The sequence below is a fragment of the Ambystoma mexicanum genome, chromosome 4q (assembly GCF_040938575.1).
Source record: "Ambystoma mexicanum isolate Mex_15411 chromosome 4q, UKY_AmexF1_1, whole genome shotgun sequence".
Lineage (NCBI taxonomy): Eukaryota > Metazoa > Chordata > Amphibia > Caudata > Ambystomatidae > Ambystoma > Ambystoma mexicanum.
The window spans coordinates 1,071,054,221-1,071,072,352 of NC_090928.1; the positions used below are offsets into that span (position 1 = coordinate 1,071,054,221).

The 18,132-nt window shown below is 51.0% G+C and overlaps 1 protein-coding gene across 1 annotated transcript in view; it reads left to right on the forward strand.

Moving 5' to 3' along the window:
* FBXO28 (F-box protein 28) overlaps positions 1-18,132 on the forward strand; it is a 300,688-nt gene that overhangs the window by 263,742 nt on the left and 18,814 nt on the right. Inside the window, exon 4 of the mRNA XM_069608639.1 lies at positions 13,125-13,320. Coding sequence (XP_069464740.1) covers positions 13,125-13,320 — 196 coding nt within the window. The remainder of the gene's footprint in view (positions 1-13,124; positions 13,321-18,132) is intronic.

Genomic DNA, 18,132 nt, shown 5'->3' on the forward strand with positions numbered 1-18,132 from the left:
AAGACAGCCTTTCTAGTAGCTATCACTTCTATCAGAATAGTTAACGAACTACAGGCCCTCTCGGTCTTGGACTCCTTTGTTACAGTCCACATCCCAGATTTGCGCCAGAATTTATTTCAAAGTTCCATGTGAACCAGTCAATCAAACTACCCACGTTCTTTTAGAGACCGACCTAACATGGCCGAAAGAAGCCTTCACACACTAGATGTGCGCAGGGCAGTCATGTTCTACATGGATAGAACTAAACCACTGAGGAAAACTAAACAATTCTTTGTTTCAGTGGCAGCTGGTAGAGAAAGGGACCCCGTCTCTAAATCAGCAATATCAAGGTGGATTGTCAAATGCATCACACTATGTTACACTCTTGCAAAGAGAGAACTGCCCTTCAAGCCTAGAGCACATTCTACTCCAGGCACTGGTGCATCCATAGCATTCATTGCAAATTTTCACCTAGAGTCCATTTGCAAAGCGGCAACCTGGAGTTCTGTACACACCTTTACAAAACACTATTGCCTAGACACTCGTTCTAGGTCTGATTCTGAGGTGGGACAAGCAGTACTAAGACATCTTTTTTCTACTGTTCCTTCTCACAACCCACCTCCAACTCTGGGTACTGCTCGCTACTCTATGCACAGCATGTGATTCTAAGCAGATTAACAAGCATCAGAAGACATGCATTACTTACAATCATCAGAAATGCTTTTACGGTATCTGCTTAGATTCGCATGCGCCCTCCCTGCCTCCCCGCTCGGGGTGGAAGGAACATAGACTTCTTACTACTTTCTCTCTTCATGTACTCACTCACTATAGCCTTGGGCTCCCTCATGGCAGGAAGAAAAAACAATCGGAGGGACCTCGGCGCGTGAAGGATTTTGGGTACTACACACGTCACGATAGGGATAGTGTTTCAGACACGCCTATGCCGACGTCCCCTTTCGGTCCCCCGAAAGACCAGATGCAGTACTCCGCGGTTACCACTGGATGTCGGACCATATGCACAGCATGTGACTCTAAGCAGATAAAATCATTGGAAATGCTTTTAGGGTAAGTAATGCATGTCTTATTTGCATTTATAGAAGCGCTCACACAGCCTGGGGGCATCGAGGCGCCATTACAAGAATGTCTTAGTTGCAGCAGTGAAGAGGGTGGTTGGTTACATTGGCCCGCATACATCGGATAATACAAGGTACATTGTTAGGCAGCAGGTTACAATGGAGCAGTGGACGATATACAACATACAGAATTCTTTTTAGATAAATAGCCTGGTTTTGACAGCCTTGCGGAAGGCAAGGTGAGAGGGTTCATTTCTGATGGAGCGAGTTCCATTGTCTGGATGCAATGAAGAGAAAAATTGCGCCACCGCCTCCAGCTCGTTTGATTCTAGGGACCGGCAGTAGGTTGCTATAAGGGGTTCTGATAGGTCTTGCCGACAAAGGCAGGACTGTCAGAGGTAGGAAGGTGCAGTGTGGTCGATGCATCTATGTGATGGCCAGTGTCTTAAACAAGATGTGCTGCTGTACCGGCAGCCAGTGAGTTTTTTGTCTGCTACAGAAATGTGTTCCCTTTGGTGATGCCTAGTGCTGCGCACAGGGTGTTATTCCGGATGGTCTGTAGTTTGTCAGTTTTTTCAGAAGGTTTCTGTAAAGAGTACATTACAGTAGTGTAGCCTAGAACCTATGATGGCTCGCGCAATTGAAAGGGAGTTGGTGGTGGATAAGAAAGGTCTGGCAGCATTGATGAGTTTGGAGTAGTAGGCTGAGGAGGTAGCAATAGCGCTTACTTGTCTGGACATCGTCAGGTTTTTGTCCAAGTAGACTCCTAGAGATTTGACTGACTGTTCTACAGAGATGGTGATGTTATCCAGCATGGGGTCTGGCATGGATTCAAATGCTCATGAATATTCCCCGTCGTTATTTTCGTCAAATTTAACTTCTTGGAAGATCTTTGATGCCTACCCCGCATGGACATGGCCCAAGACAAAGTAGACTCGACGCCCGTTGGATCCAAGCTGTTTAGGATCTGCCCAGGATGTGGACTACAGAACGTCTTCAAGAAAAATGAGCTCTCCCGGTGCCTCTACTGCCTTCACACCGACAAGTTGCACGTGGAGGAAGACTGTGCGTTCTGCAAGAACATGTCCGCCCAGACCTGAAGGACTGTCGCACACGACTCGCTAACTGGTTGGAAGCGAAGAGCCCAGCAGCAGGTGAGAATAAATCCGAGCGGTCTTCTAAGACCTTTGAGGGTGCCCCGGCGACGGGAGCCCAACAGAAGGCAAAGCACCGCAAGTCCGCGGGCACCGGGAGCACCGTTGGTTCGGGCTCCTCAGCTGCCAGGCAGGGCGCGATGTCACCGTCAACCACTAGCCAATGCTCCGGCTCAGTGAAAACGAAGTCTGAGAACCCGGGTAAGCTTCGGGAGAAGCCCCAGCAAGTCAAGACGGAGAAAGCCAAGGGGGAGCGAGGCGGTGACCCCTCCCCCTCCCCCAACGGTGAAGGCCTCAGATGCGCCCAAGGTCGTGAAGGCTCAGATTCACCTGGCTAAGGCCTCAATTGAGGGAGTCGTGGCAGCCCTGGCCAAGCCTGCGGTGGTGACCCCAGTGGAGACTGCCAGGCCTAGTTTCCCTGCCGTCCCGAAGGGAATCGTCTTTCCAGCCTACCGAAAAGACCCCCGTGAAACCCCAGGTTGGGAGAGCGAGGGTGGAGCCGACGAACTGCAGATCGAACCGGACACCACACCGCTGCCGGCGCTCCCGTCGCAACCAATGCCACCGCCGACGGACAGGCAGGATGACATTTTGCTGGCACTGCAAGCACTGTGCACTGAGATAAGGACGAGGCTACCCTTGCCTCCGGTGGACGATCCAGATCCAGCGGCGCCTGGACCGTCGGGGAGCTCTCCATCCAATTAAAGGCGAGTTCATCGTCCCACCCCCCCTTCCATCCTTCACCTCCATTTCCCCCCCAATCGAGGGATGAGACGGAGACCGCAATGACTGGGACGGGCGATCAGGGCGACGTCGGAACGGATTGCCCATCACCCCCTCCCCGGGCTTCTCCTCCCGACGAAATTGGCTCCTTTCATGCCATGATGGCCAGGGCATCAGAGCTTTTCCAGCTATGCCCCGAAGAGCAGGAGAAGGGGTTCCTTTACCAACTACGGGAGGCCAAGAGGAAGACCGTCCTTTCAGTCCTGTTACTAGACAACATCTGGGACGAAGGACTGTCCCTTCTGAAGAATCCATCCACGGCTCCTGGAAGAGGGACTGGTGCGAGAAGTAGTACCGGGTCCCAGACTCCGGGCCTATGTGCCTCAGGGCACAGCCGTCCCCAGATTTGGTGGTATCGGCAGGCCCGACGGCATCAACTTCCACTTCTTCACCAGACAGCGAAGGGGAAGAAGCTGGACGTCATGGGACGGATCATCTCGTCGGCAGCGCCGACCATCAATGCGGCCAACGCCCTCGCGATCGTAGCCCGCTACGACAGGGTGCTGTGGTTTAAGATCGCTCCCCTCTTGGACTTCCACCCAGACGAGGGCGGAAGCCCTGGAAATCCTGCAGGAAGGCGAGGTGCTGTTAGACCACGCCATTGCGGTGGCCACGGACATCGCGACACTGGTTTTTGCCAGATGGGCAACAGCGTTTGCCCTCGACGGGGCAGTTGGCTCAGGGCCACAGACTTCCGTCAGGACATGCAGACCAGGGTACTAGACATGCCCTTCGACGGGAACAACCTATTCAGCAAGGCAGTGGACGAGTCACTGCAGGCCATCAAGGCGGACACCGAGATGGCCCGGGCTTTGGGATCTCCATCAGCGACGGCCGTCCTTTCGGACCTCCGGAGGCAAGTCTCAAGGTGGTTCCAAAGGATTCGGCGGCAGCTCCTCGTCGTACCGCCAGGCGGCCCGCTCCTTGTCGCAGGAAGCCTACTGAGGCTGCAACAAGGCCAGTGGACACCGTCGTCGCCAAGGGGCCCAAGGTGGCAAGGCTTCGGCGAAGCAAGACTGAACCGGCTGTGGTGTCTGGCCCCCACCAGAGCACCCAGGTGGGAGGCCGGCTGGCGAACTTCATCGGCATGTGGAAGTCCATCTCCACCGACCGTTGGGTGCTGGATGCCCTGGCCCACGGGCACACTCTGGAGTTCCAAAAGAAGTGTCCCCATTTTCCACCTGTGGCCAGGAAGGAAAACCACATTCCACAGCTGCTTCTGGAAGTACGAGCAATGCTGAAGAAGGGCGTGATAGAACTTGTCACAAAGAGGCTCTGGGGCTCAGTGTATACTCGCAGTACTTCCTCGTCCGAAAGAAGACCAGCAGCGGGCGGCCCATTCTAGACCTCCGCTGCCTCAACAAATTCATAAAATCCCAGAAGTTCCAGATGGTCACCCTTCAACACGTCCTGGACAACTGGAGGAAGGCGACTTCCTGTCTTCGCTGGACTTGGAGGATGCCTGCTTCCACATCCCCATACACAAAGGACATCGATTTCTGCGCTTCATGGTCCAAGGGCGGCACTATCAGTTCAAGGCACTGCCCTTCGGTTTTAAGTTGGTGCCAAGGGTCTTCAAGTGCCTGGCACTGGTGGCGGCGCAACTCCACCTGCAGGGGATCCATGTCTACCCCCTACCTGGACGATTGGCTCATCCGAGCGAAATCAAGAGAACTCGCCGTCGACCACACAGCGAGGACCGTCAGCCTGCTCATGGAACTCGGGTTCCAGATAAACTTTGAAAGTCATGCTTTGTGCCATCGCAGGATGCCCTATTCCTGGGAGCCAGACTAAACATGGTGGCACAGCTAGCGTCCCTGTCGGAGGAGAGGATAAAGGTCATCCTGGGCAAGGTACAATGGCTGTCGACCATGGAGGTTGCAAGGTTGAGGTCCAACAAGTACCTGCTCGGCATGTCGTCATGCATCTACCTCGTGCGACTGTGTAGGTTGCGGATGTGGCCGCTGCAGGAGTTCCTTGACGCCCATTGGGTACAAGTGACGGGAAGTTTTGATGACAAGATCTTCCTCAACGAGACTTTCCGGCAGGCGATGCGCGCAGGTACCCCACCACCGGATCTCGCAGTGGGCATGGACTTCCAGACCCCAGCGCATCAGGAAACGGTGATGACGGATGCCTCCCTGGAGGGATGGGCACGCACACTGGAGATCTCCACGCAAGAGGCCTTTAGCTCACGGAGAAGGTCTCTACACATCAACTTCCTAGAGCTCTGGGCCGTGTTCTGGTCCCTCGGGTCCTTCCTCCCATCCCTCCAGGGCAAAGTGGTACGGGTCTTCACCGACACCACCACAATGTCCTACATCCGGAAGCAGGGGGGCACCAGATCCCCAGCTCTATCCAAGGAAGCGCAGGACCTGTGGCACATGGCGGTCGCCCAGTGGATGTTCCTGTTACCCTTCCACCTGGCAGGAGTAAAGAACACCATTGCTGACTCACTCGGAAGGGAGCTGCGCTCGTGCCACAAGTGGGAGCTCTGGCAGGATCAAGTGGATCTCCTATTCCAACGATGGGGCAATCCCCAGATAGATCTGTTGGCGATGAACACCAAGTGCTGGAGGTCCACCAGCAGGTTTTCCCAGCCCGGGAGTATGGGCGATGCATTCTCCTTCCCATGGGACGGCCTGTTCCTCTATGCGTTCCCACTGTTGCTGTTGCTTCTGTGACTCATCAGTCAACTCAGACGGTCCCGGTGCAGGATGATCCTCGTTGCACCGACATGTCCGAGGCTGAAATGGTACCTGGGCCTTCTGGACACAGCAGCGTCCCCACCAGTCAAGCTTCCGACGGACGCAGATCTTCTCACCTGGGAAGGAGGCGCGATCCTGCACCACGACCCAGGGTAGCTGAACCTGCAGGCCTGGCTCCTGCAGCACTAGTGTTCGGAGACTGATATCCCATCGGACTGCAAGGAGGTACTTGCCAAGGCCAGGGCTTTAAGTACTATGGACATAAATGGAAGAGGTTCTCTGTCTGGTGCCGTGAACAGAAGATCAACCCTCTACGGATTACGGCCCCTCAAGTGCTGCCATACTTGCTGTCGCGGGGCTGGCGCATGCATCCATCAAAATTCATCTGGATGCTATCTCCCGCTACAACAGAACTCCGGGATGGTCATCGCTGTGGTCGCACCGCCTGGTGAAGGAGTTCATGAAAGGACTGTTCTGCTAGTTCCTGCCGGTGAAGGCTCCGTCCCGGCGTGGGAGCTCAATGTGGTGCTGACCAGGCTCATGGGCCCTCCATTCGAGCCTTTGCATGCAGCGCCGCTAAAGTTCCTATCGTGGAAGACAGCGGTTCTTGTGGCCATCACCTCTGCACGACGAGTGGGGGAGATCCAGGCCCTCTCTTGTAAACCTCCATACCTAACATTCCACGAGACGAGGGTAGTGCTGAGGACGCACCCCTCCTTCATGTCCAAGCTGCCGTTGGACTTCCATCTCAACGAGCCCTTGATGTAACCTGTTTTCTTCCCGTCGCCTTTGTGGCCGCCCGAGAGAACTAGCACTCGCTGGATGTAGCTAGAGCGCTGAAGTTCTACATGGACCGCATTTTTGGAAGACATCACAGCTGTTTGTGAACTTTGGCGCTGTGAACCAAGGGAAGGCACTCTCCAAGACTTCCATTTCCAGATGCCTCTCCGGCTGCATCATACACCAGAGAGCATAAAACTGACCGTTGCTCGGCCATCTGAGAGCCCATTCAACCAAAGCGATCGCTGCTACTATGGCATTCCTGTCTGGTGTGCCCCTGCTGGACATCTGCAGGGCTGCTACGTGGAGGTCGATACACACCTTCACGAAATTCTACGGCGTCAACCGGGATTCCAGGGAGGAGTCCAGTGTCGGCCAGGCAGTGCTGCGCAACCTGTTTGCTTGAAGGTGAGCCTGGTGAGGAGGTAAGAGATGATTAATGTTGAGTTGTTGTAATGCTTAATGTTGAGCCTTGCCACCTTCCGTGGTTGTGAATGTGTGCACTGCTATGTATTCTTTTATTCATGAGCATGTGAATCCATGCCAGACCCCATGCTGGAGAAGGAACAAGTTACTTACCTGTAACTGTTCTCCAGCATGGATCTGGCATGGATTCACGTGTGAACCCTCCCTCCGACCCCTCTGCGGCTCTTCTCTTGGTCCTACTGCCACTTTAAGTGCTACCAAATCTGAAGATGGCTGCCAGAGGAGGGGCTTAGGTAGAGGGCAGTCATTGGCTGGGGGCAGTATGACCCAGAGACCAGCGATAGGTTATTAGTAAAAGGACAGTTCAGAAACTAAACTGATTTTTCTTTTTACCAAGGATTCCCAGCCTGATGATGGGGAATATTCATGAGCATGTGAATCCATGACAGATCCATGCTGGAGAACAACAGTTACAGTTAAGTAACTTGTTCCTTGTCACCAGTGAAGGCTCGGTATTTGGCGTCAAGGATGATGCGTGCGTCTCTAGGTGTTAACAGAAGAAGTTCTGTCTTGTCCCCATTCAGACACAGCCAGTTCTCAGTCATCCAGGTGTGGATGGTGGCGTAAATGGCGTTGAGGGTTTTTAAGTCTTTCTCATAGTTGCCTGATAGAGGGATGAGGACTTGCGTGACGCCGGCATAATTGGTGTACATGATGCCGAGTGAGTCAAGTAGATTGAAGAGGAAGTTTCATGGAGGGAGTAAAGAGACTATACCCTCCCATTTCTAACCCTCCACCGGGTTGGGACCTTAATATTGTGCTCTTAAAGTTCATGGGTCTCAACACCCCCGTGACCGAGATCCAGCAGAGGTTGCCTCCGGCACCTGTTCCGCAGGCCCCTGACCAGCCTCCACACAAGATGTGGATGCGTCACTGCCTCATCGCCCTCCTCCACCACATCGGGACCCAACTCCAGCAGCGGACCCAGATACACACGTGGACACTGGTATGGAGACTGCCACTGAAACGACGAGGGTGTGGACTTTGTCCAGGCAGACAGCGAATTGCCACACTTCGACGCCCCTCATAGAGGCTCTCCACTGGACAAGGTGGGATCATTCCACTCTATTTCCAAGGCCTCTGAGCTGTTCCAGCTGTTCCCCGAGGAAACCAAAAATGAGGGCTTCCTTTATCAGCGACCAGAGTCCAAGAGGATTCTCATGGATGTACCCTTTTTGGACGACATTTGGAAGGAAGGCCTAGCTCTCATGAAGTATCCATGCACGGCTCCAACCAAACAGGACCGGTTGGAGAAGAAATGCAGGGTGCCAGACTCTGCATACAAGTGTTTGAGGTCACAACTGTTGCCAGACTTGGTAGTGTCGTCCGACTCCAGAGAATATTCAGTCAACCCAGCATCCGCATAATCAGTCCATCCGGACAAGAAGGGGAATATGGACGGCATGGGGAAGAGTCATCCACACAGCTGCATCCACGATCAAAGCGGCTAATGCTCTGGCTGTCTTGTCCTGATACGACCGGGAGCTTTGGTACAAGCTGAGCCCTATCCTGGAATTCTTTCCCGATGACGAGAAAATCAAGGCTCTCGCCCTCTTCCAAAAAGGGATGGTGGCGTCAGACCATGCCATTACGATGGCACTAGACATCCCCATCTCAGGCTCCCAGCAGAATGGAAACATGGTTTGCCTTCGTCGGCAGGGATGGTTGAAGGCCACTAACTTTCGCCAAGACGTACATGAGAAGGTGATGGACATGCCGTTCGACAGAGAAAATCCCTGGGAAGTGGTCGACTAATCACTTCAAGCCATAGACCGACGCAGAGAAATCGCGTTCCCTTGTCACTCTGCAGCAACATGGCTCGTTTTTACGCTGCTCCACGCGGGAAGCCTACAGGGGTTGCTCCCAGGCCTACGGTAGCAGAGGTTGCCGTCGCCCAAGCAAGCCTGACTCGGCCAAGACGTTGGGCCCCCACTCGTGCACCCCGGTGGGAGGCTGGCTGACTGGGTGCTTCAGCGAGTGGCAGATCACCACCGACATGGGTGCTGGGCGCTTTCGCCCATGGACACACCTTGGAGTTCCAACGCAGGTGCCCTCGTATTCTAATGGTTCCTCGTCCGGAGTAGCACACCACTCAGCTCCTGGATGAGGTGCGAGCCACATTACGGAAAGGGACGAAGGAGCTTGTTCCCCAACGGCTCTGGGGCTCTGGAGTCTATTCCAGATACTTTCTGATCAGGACGAAGACAGGAGGGTCTTGGGGGGGGGGGGGGGGGGTAAAAGGGGGGGCGGTGGAGGCCCTACCTAGATCTACACCATCTGAACAAGTACCTGAAGTCCCAAGTTCAGGATGGTCACATTGCAGCACGTGCTTGGCCAACTGGAGGAAGGGGATTTCTTGACATTGTTGGACCTTTCCACGTCCCCATCAACAGGAAACATCTAAAGTTCCTTCGGTCCCTGGTACAAGGCCAACTCGACCTGTTCAAGGCCCTACCTTTCAGCTTAGTCGGCTCGAAGAGTGTTCATAAAATGTCTCGCCCCGGTGGCGGCCCACCTGCATAGCATACACACATACCTGTACCTGGGTGATTGGCTAATACGCGCCCGCTCCTGGGAACTAGCCGATGAGCACACAAAGCAGACCTTCCGTCTGACGGAGCTGGTGGTCTCCATAGACTAAGACCTGCTTCACACCATCACAGAACGTGCTGTTCCTCGGCACCCGACTCAACACAGTGGCCTGCCTGGCGTCAAGGGAAGGTGCAGCGACTGTCATTGGCGAAGACGGCCACTGTTCTGGCCATCAAAGTTGCTGCTGGGCTTGTTGTCATCCTGCATCTACCTCATCTGTCTCTGCAGGATGCAGAAGCGACCACCTACGCAAATTCTTGGATGCGCGTTGGATAAAAGTATCCGGGAGTTTTGCAGACAAGATCTCCTCAATTAAGAGTTCCGACAGATGGAGTGGTGGGGCGGGGGTGCGTTCTCACATCACCCAGGGGATGGGATTTCAAACCCCGCCATTCCAGGAGACGGTCACTGCAGATGCCTCTCTGGAAGGATGGGGGGGGGACCTCGCACCGGACGTCGTATTCCGGAAGCGACCGACCTCTGTCGTGTAAAAGATTTGGCACATCAACATCCTGGAGCTACGGGCAGTGTTCTGGGCCCTCAACTCTTTCCTACCATCTCTGAAGGGCAAGGTGGTGAGGATCTTCAGACACCACCACCATGTTCTACATCGGGAAGCAAGAGGGCATGCAATTCCCCTGCGCTCTTCAAGAAAGCCCAGGGGTTGTGGCACTGGGCCATCGGACAGGGGATGTTCCTTATCCCTCTCCACCTGGAGGACATCAAGAACACCAGACTCCCTCAGCAGGGAATTGCGCGCCTGCCACGAGTGGGAACTTAGTCATGGTCAGGTGGACAGTCTGTTCGTCAAATTGGGCAGACCCCTGATCGATTTCTTTGCCATGGTGGCAAACTCCAAATGCCAGATGTTTGCCAGCAGATTCCTCCAATTGAAGAACTTTGGGGGGGGGGATTGTGTTCTCCTTCCCATGGGAGGGTCTGTTTCTGTACAGTTTCCTCCGTTTCCTCTCCTGTTGCGTGTGATCAACACACTCAGGCAGTGTCATTGCAGGATGATACTCATCGCACCAGCGTGACCGAGGCAGATTTGGTATCTGGACCTGCTGAGCCTGTCTGTGTCTCCTCCAGTCAAGTTGCCAGTACTTCTGCATCTGCTCACCAGGGAGGGAGGCGCAGTCCTTCATCACTATCCAGGATCCCTGAACCTGAAGGCATGGCTCCTGCAACCTGAGTTTGGGGGTGGGGGGAGGAGGGGGTTGTTATGTGCTGCCTGCGGATTGCAGCGAAGTCTTCACCAAAACCAGGACGTCGTTGACACTAAAGTGCTACGGCCATAAATGGAAATGTTTTTATACGAGGTGCAGGTCGCATAAGACTACACCTCTAAGGGTCACGGCCCCCAGTTTATTCCATATTTGCTTCCTGGGCAAATGCTGGTCTGGCTCATGCACCCATCAAGGTAAACTTGGCGGCCATCTCACGCTACACCAGGTCCCCGGGTAGATCCTCGTTGTGGGCCCTCAGACTCGTCAAGGGGTTTATGGGGCTTTTTCGAACTTTCCCGCTGGCGAAAGTGCCTGCACTGGGAACTCAACGTGATCCTGTCGAGACTTTTGAGGGCACCCTTCAAACCTATGTATAAAGCCCCACTCAAGCTTCTCTGATGGAAGACTGCATTCCTCTGGGTCATCACCTCAGCCAGACGTGTGGGTGAGATCCAGGCCCTGTCCTGCAAGCAGCTGTATCTGACTTTCCACAAATCGAGCGTGGTGCTGCATACACATCCCTTTCATGCCAAAGGTTTAATCGGAATTCCACCTCAACAAGCCTTTGGTGTTACCGGTTTTCTTCCTGAAACCTTTGTCGCTGCCGGAGGGAACCTTGCATTCGCTGGATATTTCTCATGCCTTGAAGTTCTATGTGGCATGCACAAAGTTTTCATAATACTTCTCAATTGTTTGGACCTGTGAATAATGGGGAGGCCTTGTCAAAGGCTTCCATCTCAAGATGGCTCTTTGGCTGCATCATGCACTGTCATCGGCTGGCTAACCGGCTATTGCTGGACTGCCTGAGAGCCCACACCACCAGAGCGATCGCTGCAACATCGGCATTCCTTTCTGGTGTACCCCTGCTCGACATCTGCAGGGCTGTGACGTGGAGGTCCGTGCATACCTTCATGAGGTTCTACTGCATCAACAGGGATTCCAGGGAGGAGTCCAGAGTCAGCCAGGCAGTGCTACGCTACCTGTTCGCTTGAGGCAAGTCTGTTCCAGGGATAAGTGTTGATTACATCTATTGAGCCTTGCCACCTCCCTTGGTTGTTTAATGTGTACTGCTGTGTATTTGTTATTTATGAGCATGTGAATCCATGCCGGACTCCATGCTGGAGAAGATTTAAGTTACTTACCAGTAACTATTGTTCCCCAGCATGGCATGGAATCAAATGCAAACCCTCCCTCTGGCCACTCTTATTGGTCATAATACCACTTTACATGCTTTCCAATTCTGAAGATGGCTGCCAGTGGCAGGGTTTAGGGAAAGGACTGTCATTGGATGGGAGCAGTATGACCCAGAGGACAGTGATTGGTTTAGAGAAGAAATACAGTTTTAAAGTGAAACTTTTTCTTTTACTGAGGATTCCCGGCCTGACTTGGGAATATTCATGAGAATATGAATCCATACCAGACCCATTCTGGAGAACAATAGTTACAGGTAAGTAACTTAAACGGTATCTCTTAAAAAAGCCTGTCTAAACATTTGAATCACTGAATATGCGGTGGTTGTAAGGTTGTAGTCCAAGCAAAGAGTACTGTGTGACAAAGGTGACTGTTCTCATAGTGAATGAAGTAGAAGTGAAGTTGAAGTAGCAACACTAAGAAGTCATCCTGACAAATATACCATTGTGAAGCCCAGAACTATAACCAAGAGAATACTGTTAACCAGGAACTGTGTATCACTATTAATTGTGGATATTGCATTTCTTTTTGAACTGTGGCAATTCTTCTTGAGGAAGGTGACAAAGCATCGTGGCTGGGATTACCATTGGTGCGATTTGGAGAAAGTGGATATTTCACCAGGATAATTTGCTAGTGTAACTTTGGTTATATTGACTTTGAAATATCAAGGACTGATTTGAGACTTTTTCTTTGGTTGAACACTAACAGAACTGTCCTTGAATCCCGGGGAAGGGAAATCCCCCAGTGCATTAGGCATTCAGAGACTGTGAATGTTCATGTTGTTGTATTGCCATGTATTTTCTTTGTGTATGTGTTGCTTAGTGTGAGTGTCAGTTACCCTGTGTTAGTGTTTCCCTTTTAGCTTTGGTTAGACAGGGAAATTCTCAACACAGTAGGGAGAGTGAGGCATTTTTTGACCCATTGTCTTTAAGAATAGAATGTCATATGATAACAAATTATCAGGCAGTTGTCCCCCTTGCACTACTGACCCCTCACAATACCCAGGAGCTGCTTTTACCTCCTGATTATCCAATCTGAGTTTCGACCCCTGTAATGTGGCTCTTGCATGTGTATATAACATTTTTACTTCAGAGCAAAGTGTATGTTATAATTTGTTGTGTGTCTAATGGTGGCAGTTTTTAATCGTTACAGGTTATTGATGAAATCTATCGAGTTTTACGATATGTAAATTCTACCCGAGCACCTCAGAGAGCCCACGAGGTCCTCCAGGAGTTGAGGGACATATCTTCCATGGCCATGGAGTACTTTGATGAGAAGATTGTGCCAATCCTGAAACGGAAGCTCCCTGGGTCAGAGGTCTCAGGACGTCTTATAGGATCTCCACCAGGTATCTACTTATATTTGTGTTCGTGATTAAGGGTCATTGGGATTGGGGAGCGTGGGTAAATGCGATTGGGGGTGCGGGTGGTGTGTATATAAGGCGGTGTTCCAAATTAGGGGAGCTGGGAGCTATTTAGTTGTGGCCTATAAGTGCCTGGTATCTTTGACACCAACATCGGGAGCTAGTTTTAGCTCCCCAGGCCAACTGATGCCGAACAAACCTGCTTAGGACAATCTATAAATGAGCATTGGGGCACATGCATACATTTAAAGCATAAGGGGTCATAGTCAGAATGGTCCATTTGCAACTTATGGGAAAGTTGGATTTGTGTAATGGTATGTACTAGCTCCTCGTTCCCAAGTGGTAGCTCCTGCTCACTGGTTAATTCGAGATGTGTAGGAACTGCTTTTAGCTCCTGTTTAGCCAAACTTTATTGCGATCCCCGTAAGGTGTATATATAATGAAATTGAGATTTTAACAAAGGTCTGTAGAGAAGCCCCTCAACGCTCGCACCAGACAAAATACAGCCCACTAGGGGAAAAAAAGCCCAGCACACCTCTCGCGAGGAGAACAATTTTATTCCACACAAATGGAAATGTGCCAGCAAAGAGCTCTGCTGCTACAGAACGTTCTGCCAAAATTAGTAAAAGTAACCCTTTTTAAAGTCACACATACGGTACAAATCCAAATGTCTGGTTGCGGCCCTATACATTGGCTACCTGCCCCATATGGGATGCCAGGCCACCCTTGTTAGGCAGGATTGTATGCAGTACCCTGTGGGAGACTGCACCAGCCTTGTCCTCTTGGCAATAGTTAACCCAACCTTTGGTATAAGCATGTACCACACACGTTGGTAGAGTGACTGAGCAGCCAGGCTTCTCTCAAGAGGGGTCAATGTGAGCTGTTGGGTTATTACACACAGACTCCGTGGCCAGTATCCAAATAAACACTTACTCAAGGTTTCTTGATGAAAGCATTATTTAGCAGTCAGTGGAATAAGCCTTCTTTAGAAGGGAGCAAATATATGTAACACAAATATACTTCAAAATACATACTGTTTGTAAATCAGATACCCATTTGGGATGGCACACACACTGCCTACACCCTGAGGTGACTTGAACAACTAGGACATTTCTGTATCACGGCCACATTTAGAGCAATACAGAGTTTGGTGTCAGAGAAAGGGTTTTAGGGAATAAAACAATGGTTAACAAATATTCAGAAGCAGGTAAGTACTTTTGAACCACCAATGCAAAATAAATTAACCCTTTCCCAGCTACACAAGTTATAGAATGTGCGACTTTTGTTGAGGGATAGTAAAAGCACAAAGTAAGAGGGTAGAAGAGTCTTTCAGGGAGCCAGGACAGCCAATGTTATTTGAGCAAAAGTCTAGGTGAGCTGAAGCACTTCCTGCAGGTAAGAAAGTCTTGCGCAATGTTTTAGAAGTCTTTGTAGAAAATGAAATCAATGTAGGGCCACAAGCTGGGAGGCTTGTGAGGGGCAAAGCTGTAAGCAACTCTGCAAAAGCAACCAAGACAAGTCTCAACTGAGAACTAGCAAGGCTACACAAGAGGTTTTACAGTACCTTTTGGTGTGAAGAAATTGGTTCCAGCTGGCTTCTGTTCTTGTGTTGATCTGCAGATCCTGTTGTTCCTGGCCCTCAGTCGTGGGGACAAGAAAGAGGGAGGACGTCTGAGGACTCCTGCACTATGAATTAAAGGTCGGCGGCAGCAATGGGCAAACTTCAGATCAGTAGCACTTTGCGGTTTAAGTTCCTCCTGGCTCTCGCAAGTAGCACCACCATGGTTCTCGGATATCTTGATGGACTTTCCTCGCATCTGGGGTCCAGCACTCTGAGGTGTTGTTCAAAGTTTGAATGCAGAACCCTCTGGGAACACTACAAACAACTATGACTACAGGAATAGGCAACCCAACCTTTGTTATAAGCTTGTACTACACAGTTTTGGTAGCGTGTTGAGCAGCCAGGCTGATCTCAAGAGGGGAAATGTGAGCTGTAGTGGAGTTACACAAAGACTCACAGGTACAGGTATTCAAATAAACTTACACTCAAGGTTTCTTGCATAAAAAATTAATGTATTTATCAGTCTGTTTTAAAGCCTTCTTCAGAAGGGAGCAATAGACTATTAACACACAAATATACTTACTGTTTCTGAATCAGACAAGACCCTTTTGGGATGGCCCAAAGACACAACCTACACCCACAGGTGACTTCAATAACCAGGGTGCTGGGCACATTAATATCTTACTGTTGGCATTCAGAATACACTTCAGTTTGTAAAAGGTAAAGGTTATTAGAACACAAGAAACCACAAATATTCTTAAGCAGTGCAGATACTTTTAGAGTTCACTAGAAGAGTCATTCAATTCAATAGGCTAAGCCAAGGTCAATGGGCAAAAGTCTTGGATAGGAGAAAGCACTTCTGGTGAGTCAATGGAAAAGTCTTTGCACAAGTTCTTGGGAGTCTTTGATGAAAATAATCAAATGTAGGACCACAAGCTGATTAGACTCAGGCTTGGTCTGTCCTGCTTTGTGGGAGCCCGGAGGATCTTCCAAAAGCTTTAGGCCAGCTTAAATGTAACACTCACAATCTGTTTCCCCTCTCCCTGGCTATACGGTTTCCAGCAGCAACTCTGGAAATTCCCCAGCTCTGAGATGGATGTCCAGGTGGCTTACTTTGGAGTTGATTGGTCCCACCAACTCATGGGGAGTTGACACTGCCTTCCAAGCCAAAAGACTCTCCTTTTTATTCAGTTCTCTCCCATTCATTCCAGCCTAGCTGTCGGTCACCCAGCAGGGTGGCTGTCCTTGCCAGTCAGTCAGCCGGCCAATCGGAGTGCATTTTGGTCTCCTAGGAGACTAAGCACAGGGAGTTTCAGGCACCTTCCTCACTTCCTGCCTACCAGTCACCCTGGAGCCAGAGGCGGGCTTCATTCGTGAATACTTCCAAAGGCAAAGCGAACAATGGGACCAAACCTGGTTTGGCACGCGGAGTAAATCTCAAGAAGGACCTTTCCACAAAGAAATGGGGCAAAAAGAAGCCTGGGCCATTTTCATAAAAAATGGCACCCTTGGGTGCTTTCAAAAATTAAGTCCTCAAAATCCAGCAATGTTGCTGGGGGTCTCTAGGGTGGAGGGAATTAGCACATTTCTGAGAATTCTCCCCAACTGTGTGAAAGAGATTGAACATGTTTGACATGTGTAGGTCGGGGGAGAGGTAGTTTACCGTCGAACGCAGCCCCCGACACATTGCTCTCCAACTTGGTAATCCTAGGGGTCAAAATCCCCCAAAAGCAGCATTTCTTGCTGGACTTTGCAGACCTTCCCTGTCTATTGGGGGATCCTTATTTTAAGACGGTGGAGAGCTACAGCTTGGTGTGATAAACCCAGGGTTTTGTCCCCCCTCCCAAAGGGGGATGCCACCCCCTTTGGGACTAGGGAGGGGAGTCTGCTAATCTTAATACCCTATAGGAGACAGGGCAAGCGGGATTCCACTGCGGTAACGTACATTGGGATAGGAGATTCCCTGGTAGGGAAAGCATTGATTCTCTCAATTCTCAAAATCCCAGTAAATTCTTTTTTTGAAACATGTAATCATTGGAAAAATCCTTTTGGACTGGCTGATGTGGTTTCTGACCCGCTGTGTGAAGGGGATTTGCTGAGGGCAAAGAGGCTGGAGTGGCCCACTCCCTTGTAGACGGAAAGATGAGGCAGTCCATATTGAACGAGGGAGAGAGCCTTTGAAACCACCGAAGGGCGGAGCCTCCTGGGTGATGTGGCCAGACAAGCATACACCAGATGTCAGGAAGGACACGACTGACCCTGCGGAATGCAGGCAAACCTACCTCTCCAGGAGCCAGGGAGGATCAACCCGAATGAGCAACTTGGCACCATATCCGCTGGAGAAGCGGCAAACCGGTGAGGAGAGGAGACAAACCCAGGAGCCTCCAGGAGGCCCGACTGAAGAGGGCGAATGCCACCCGGTACTGGGGGGGGAGGGGGCTGCCTAGGACGTGCCATGGCAGCCCCTGAGATCAGGAGAGGGGAGGACCGGCCAATGAGAACCCTGGGTGGGGAAGGAAAGACAAAACCCTAAGGCAGGGGTCAGACGCAGACCCCAATACGGGGTAGAAGAAACACCCCACGGAGGGGCAAGAAACCCGAAACGCCAGGGTGGGTTAAGAGACACAACCTCAACGTGGGGTGAGAGAAACCATGCCATGGACAGAATAAGAGAAATGTATTGGACTGGCTTGAACAAAATAAGAGTTGGGGGCGAGGGACATCTATTGGAAAAGACATAGAACACTGTGGGGTGGGTGGGGTTAGAAGCATACCACCAGTCATTTGCTTGGGGCCTGCTTTTATGGATTTCTTTGTTAAGTGGTAGTAGAGGATTCTGGACAGTGGATTTTATTATTTGTGACAGACCTGACTGCTCCCTGCTTACCTTTTTTCTTTATAGAGTAGATCAAAAGCACCTTAGTTGGGGACAGCTTAGGGTTTTACTTATTTAAAAATACACACTTTGAAAACAATACCACCATGTCCATATTGGTTATGATGTACCACATTGGGTATTGCAGCATAAAATTCATCCGGATCTCAGGATCCACTTGACAAACCTTGCAAACTGAGACGCAGAGCGGTTCCAGTTCCTCATCTTAACTAATACCCGGTTGTCGGTTCGTTACAATGCAAAAAGGTGTCTCACTTGGTTTTGAGAAATGTATTAAATTTGGTTGCTGGCAATGATTTGCCCCATACATGTCTGCCTATCCTTCATTGCTCATGTAGGC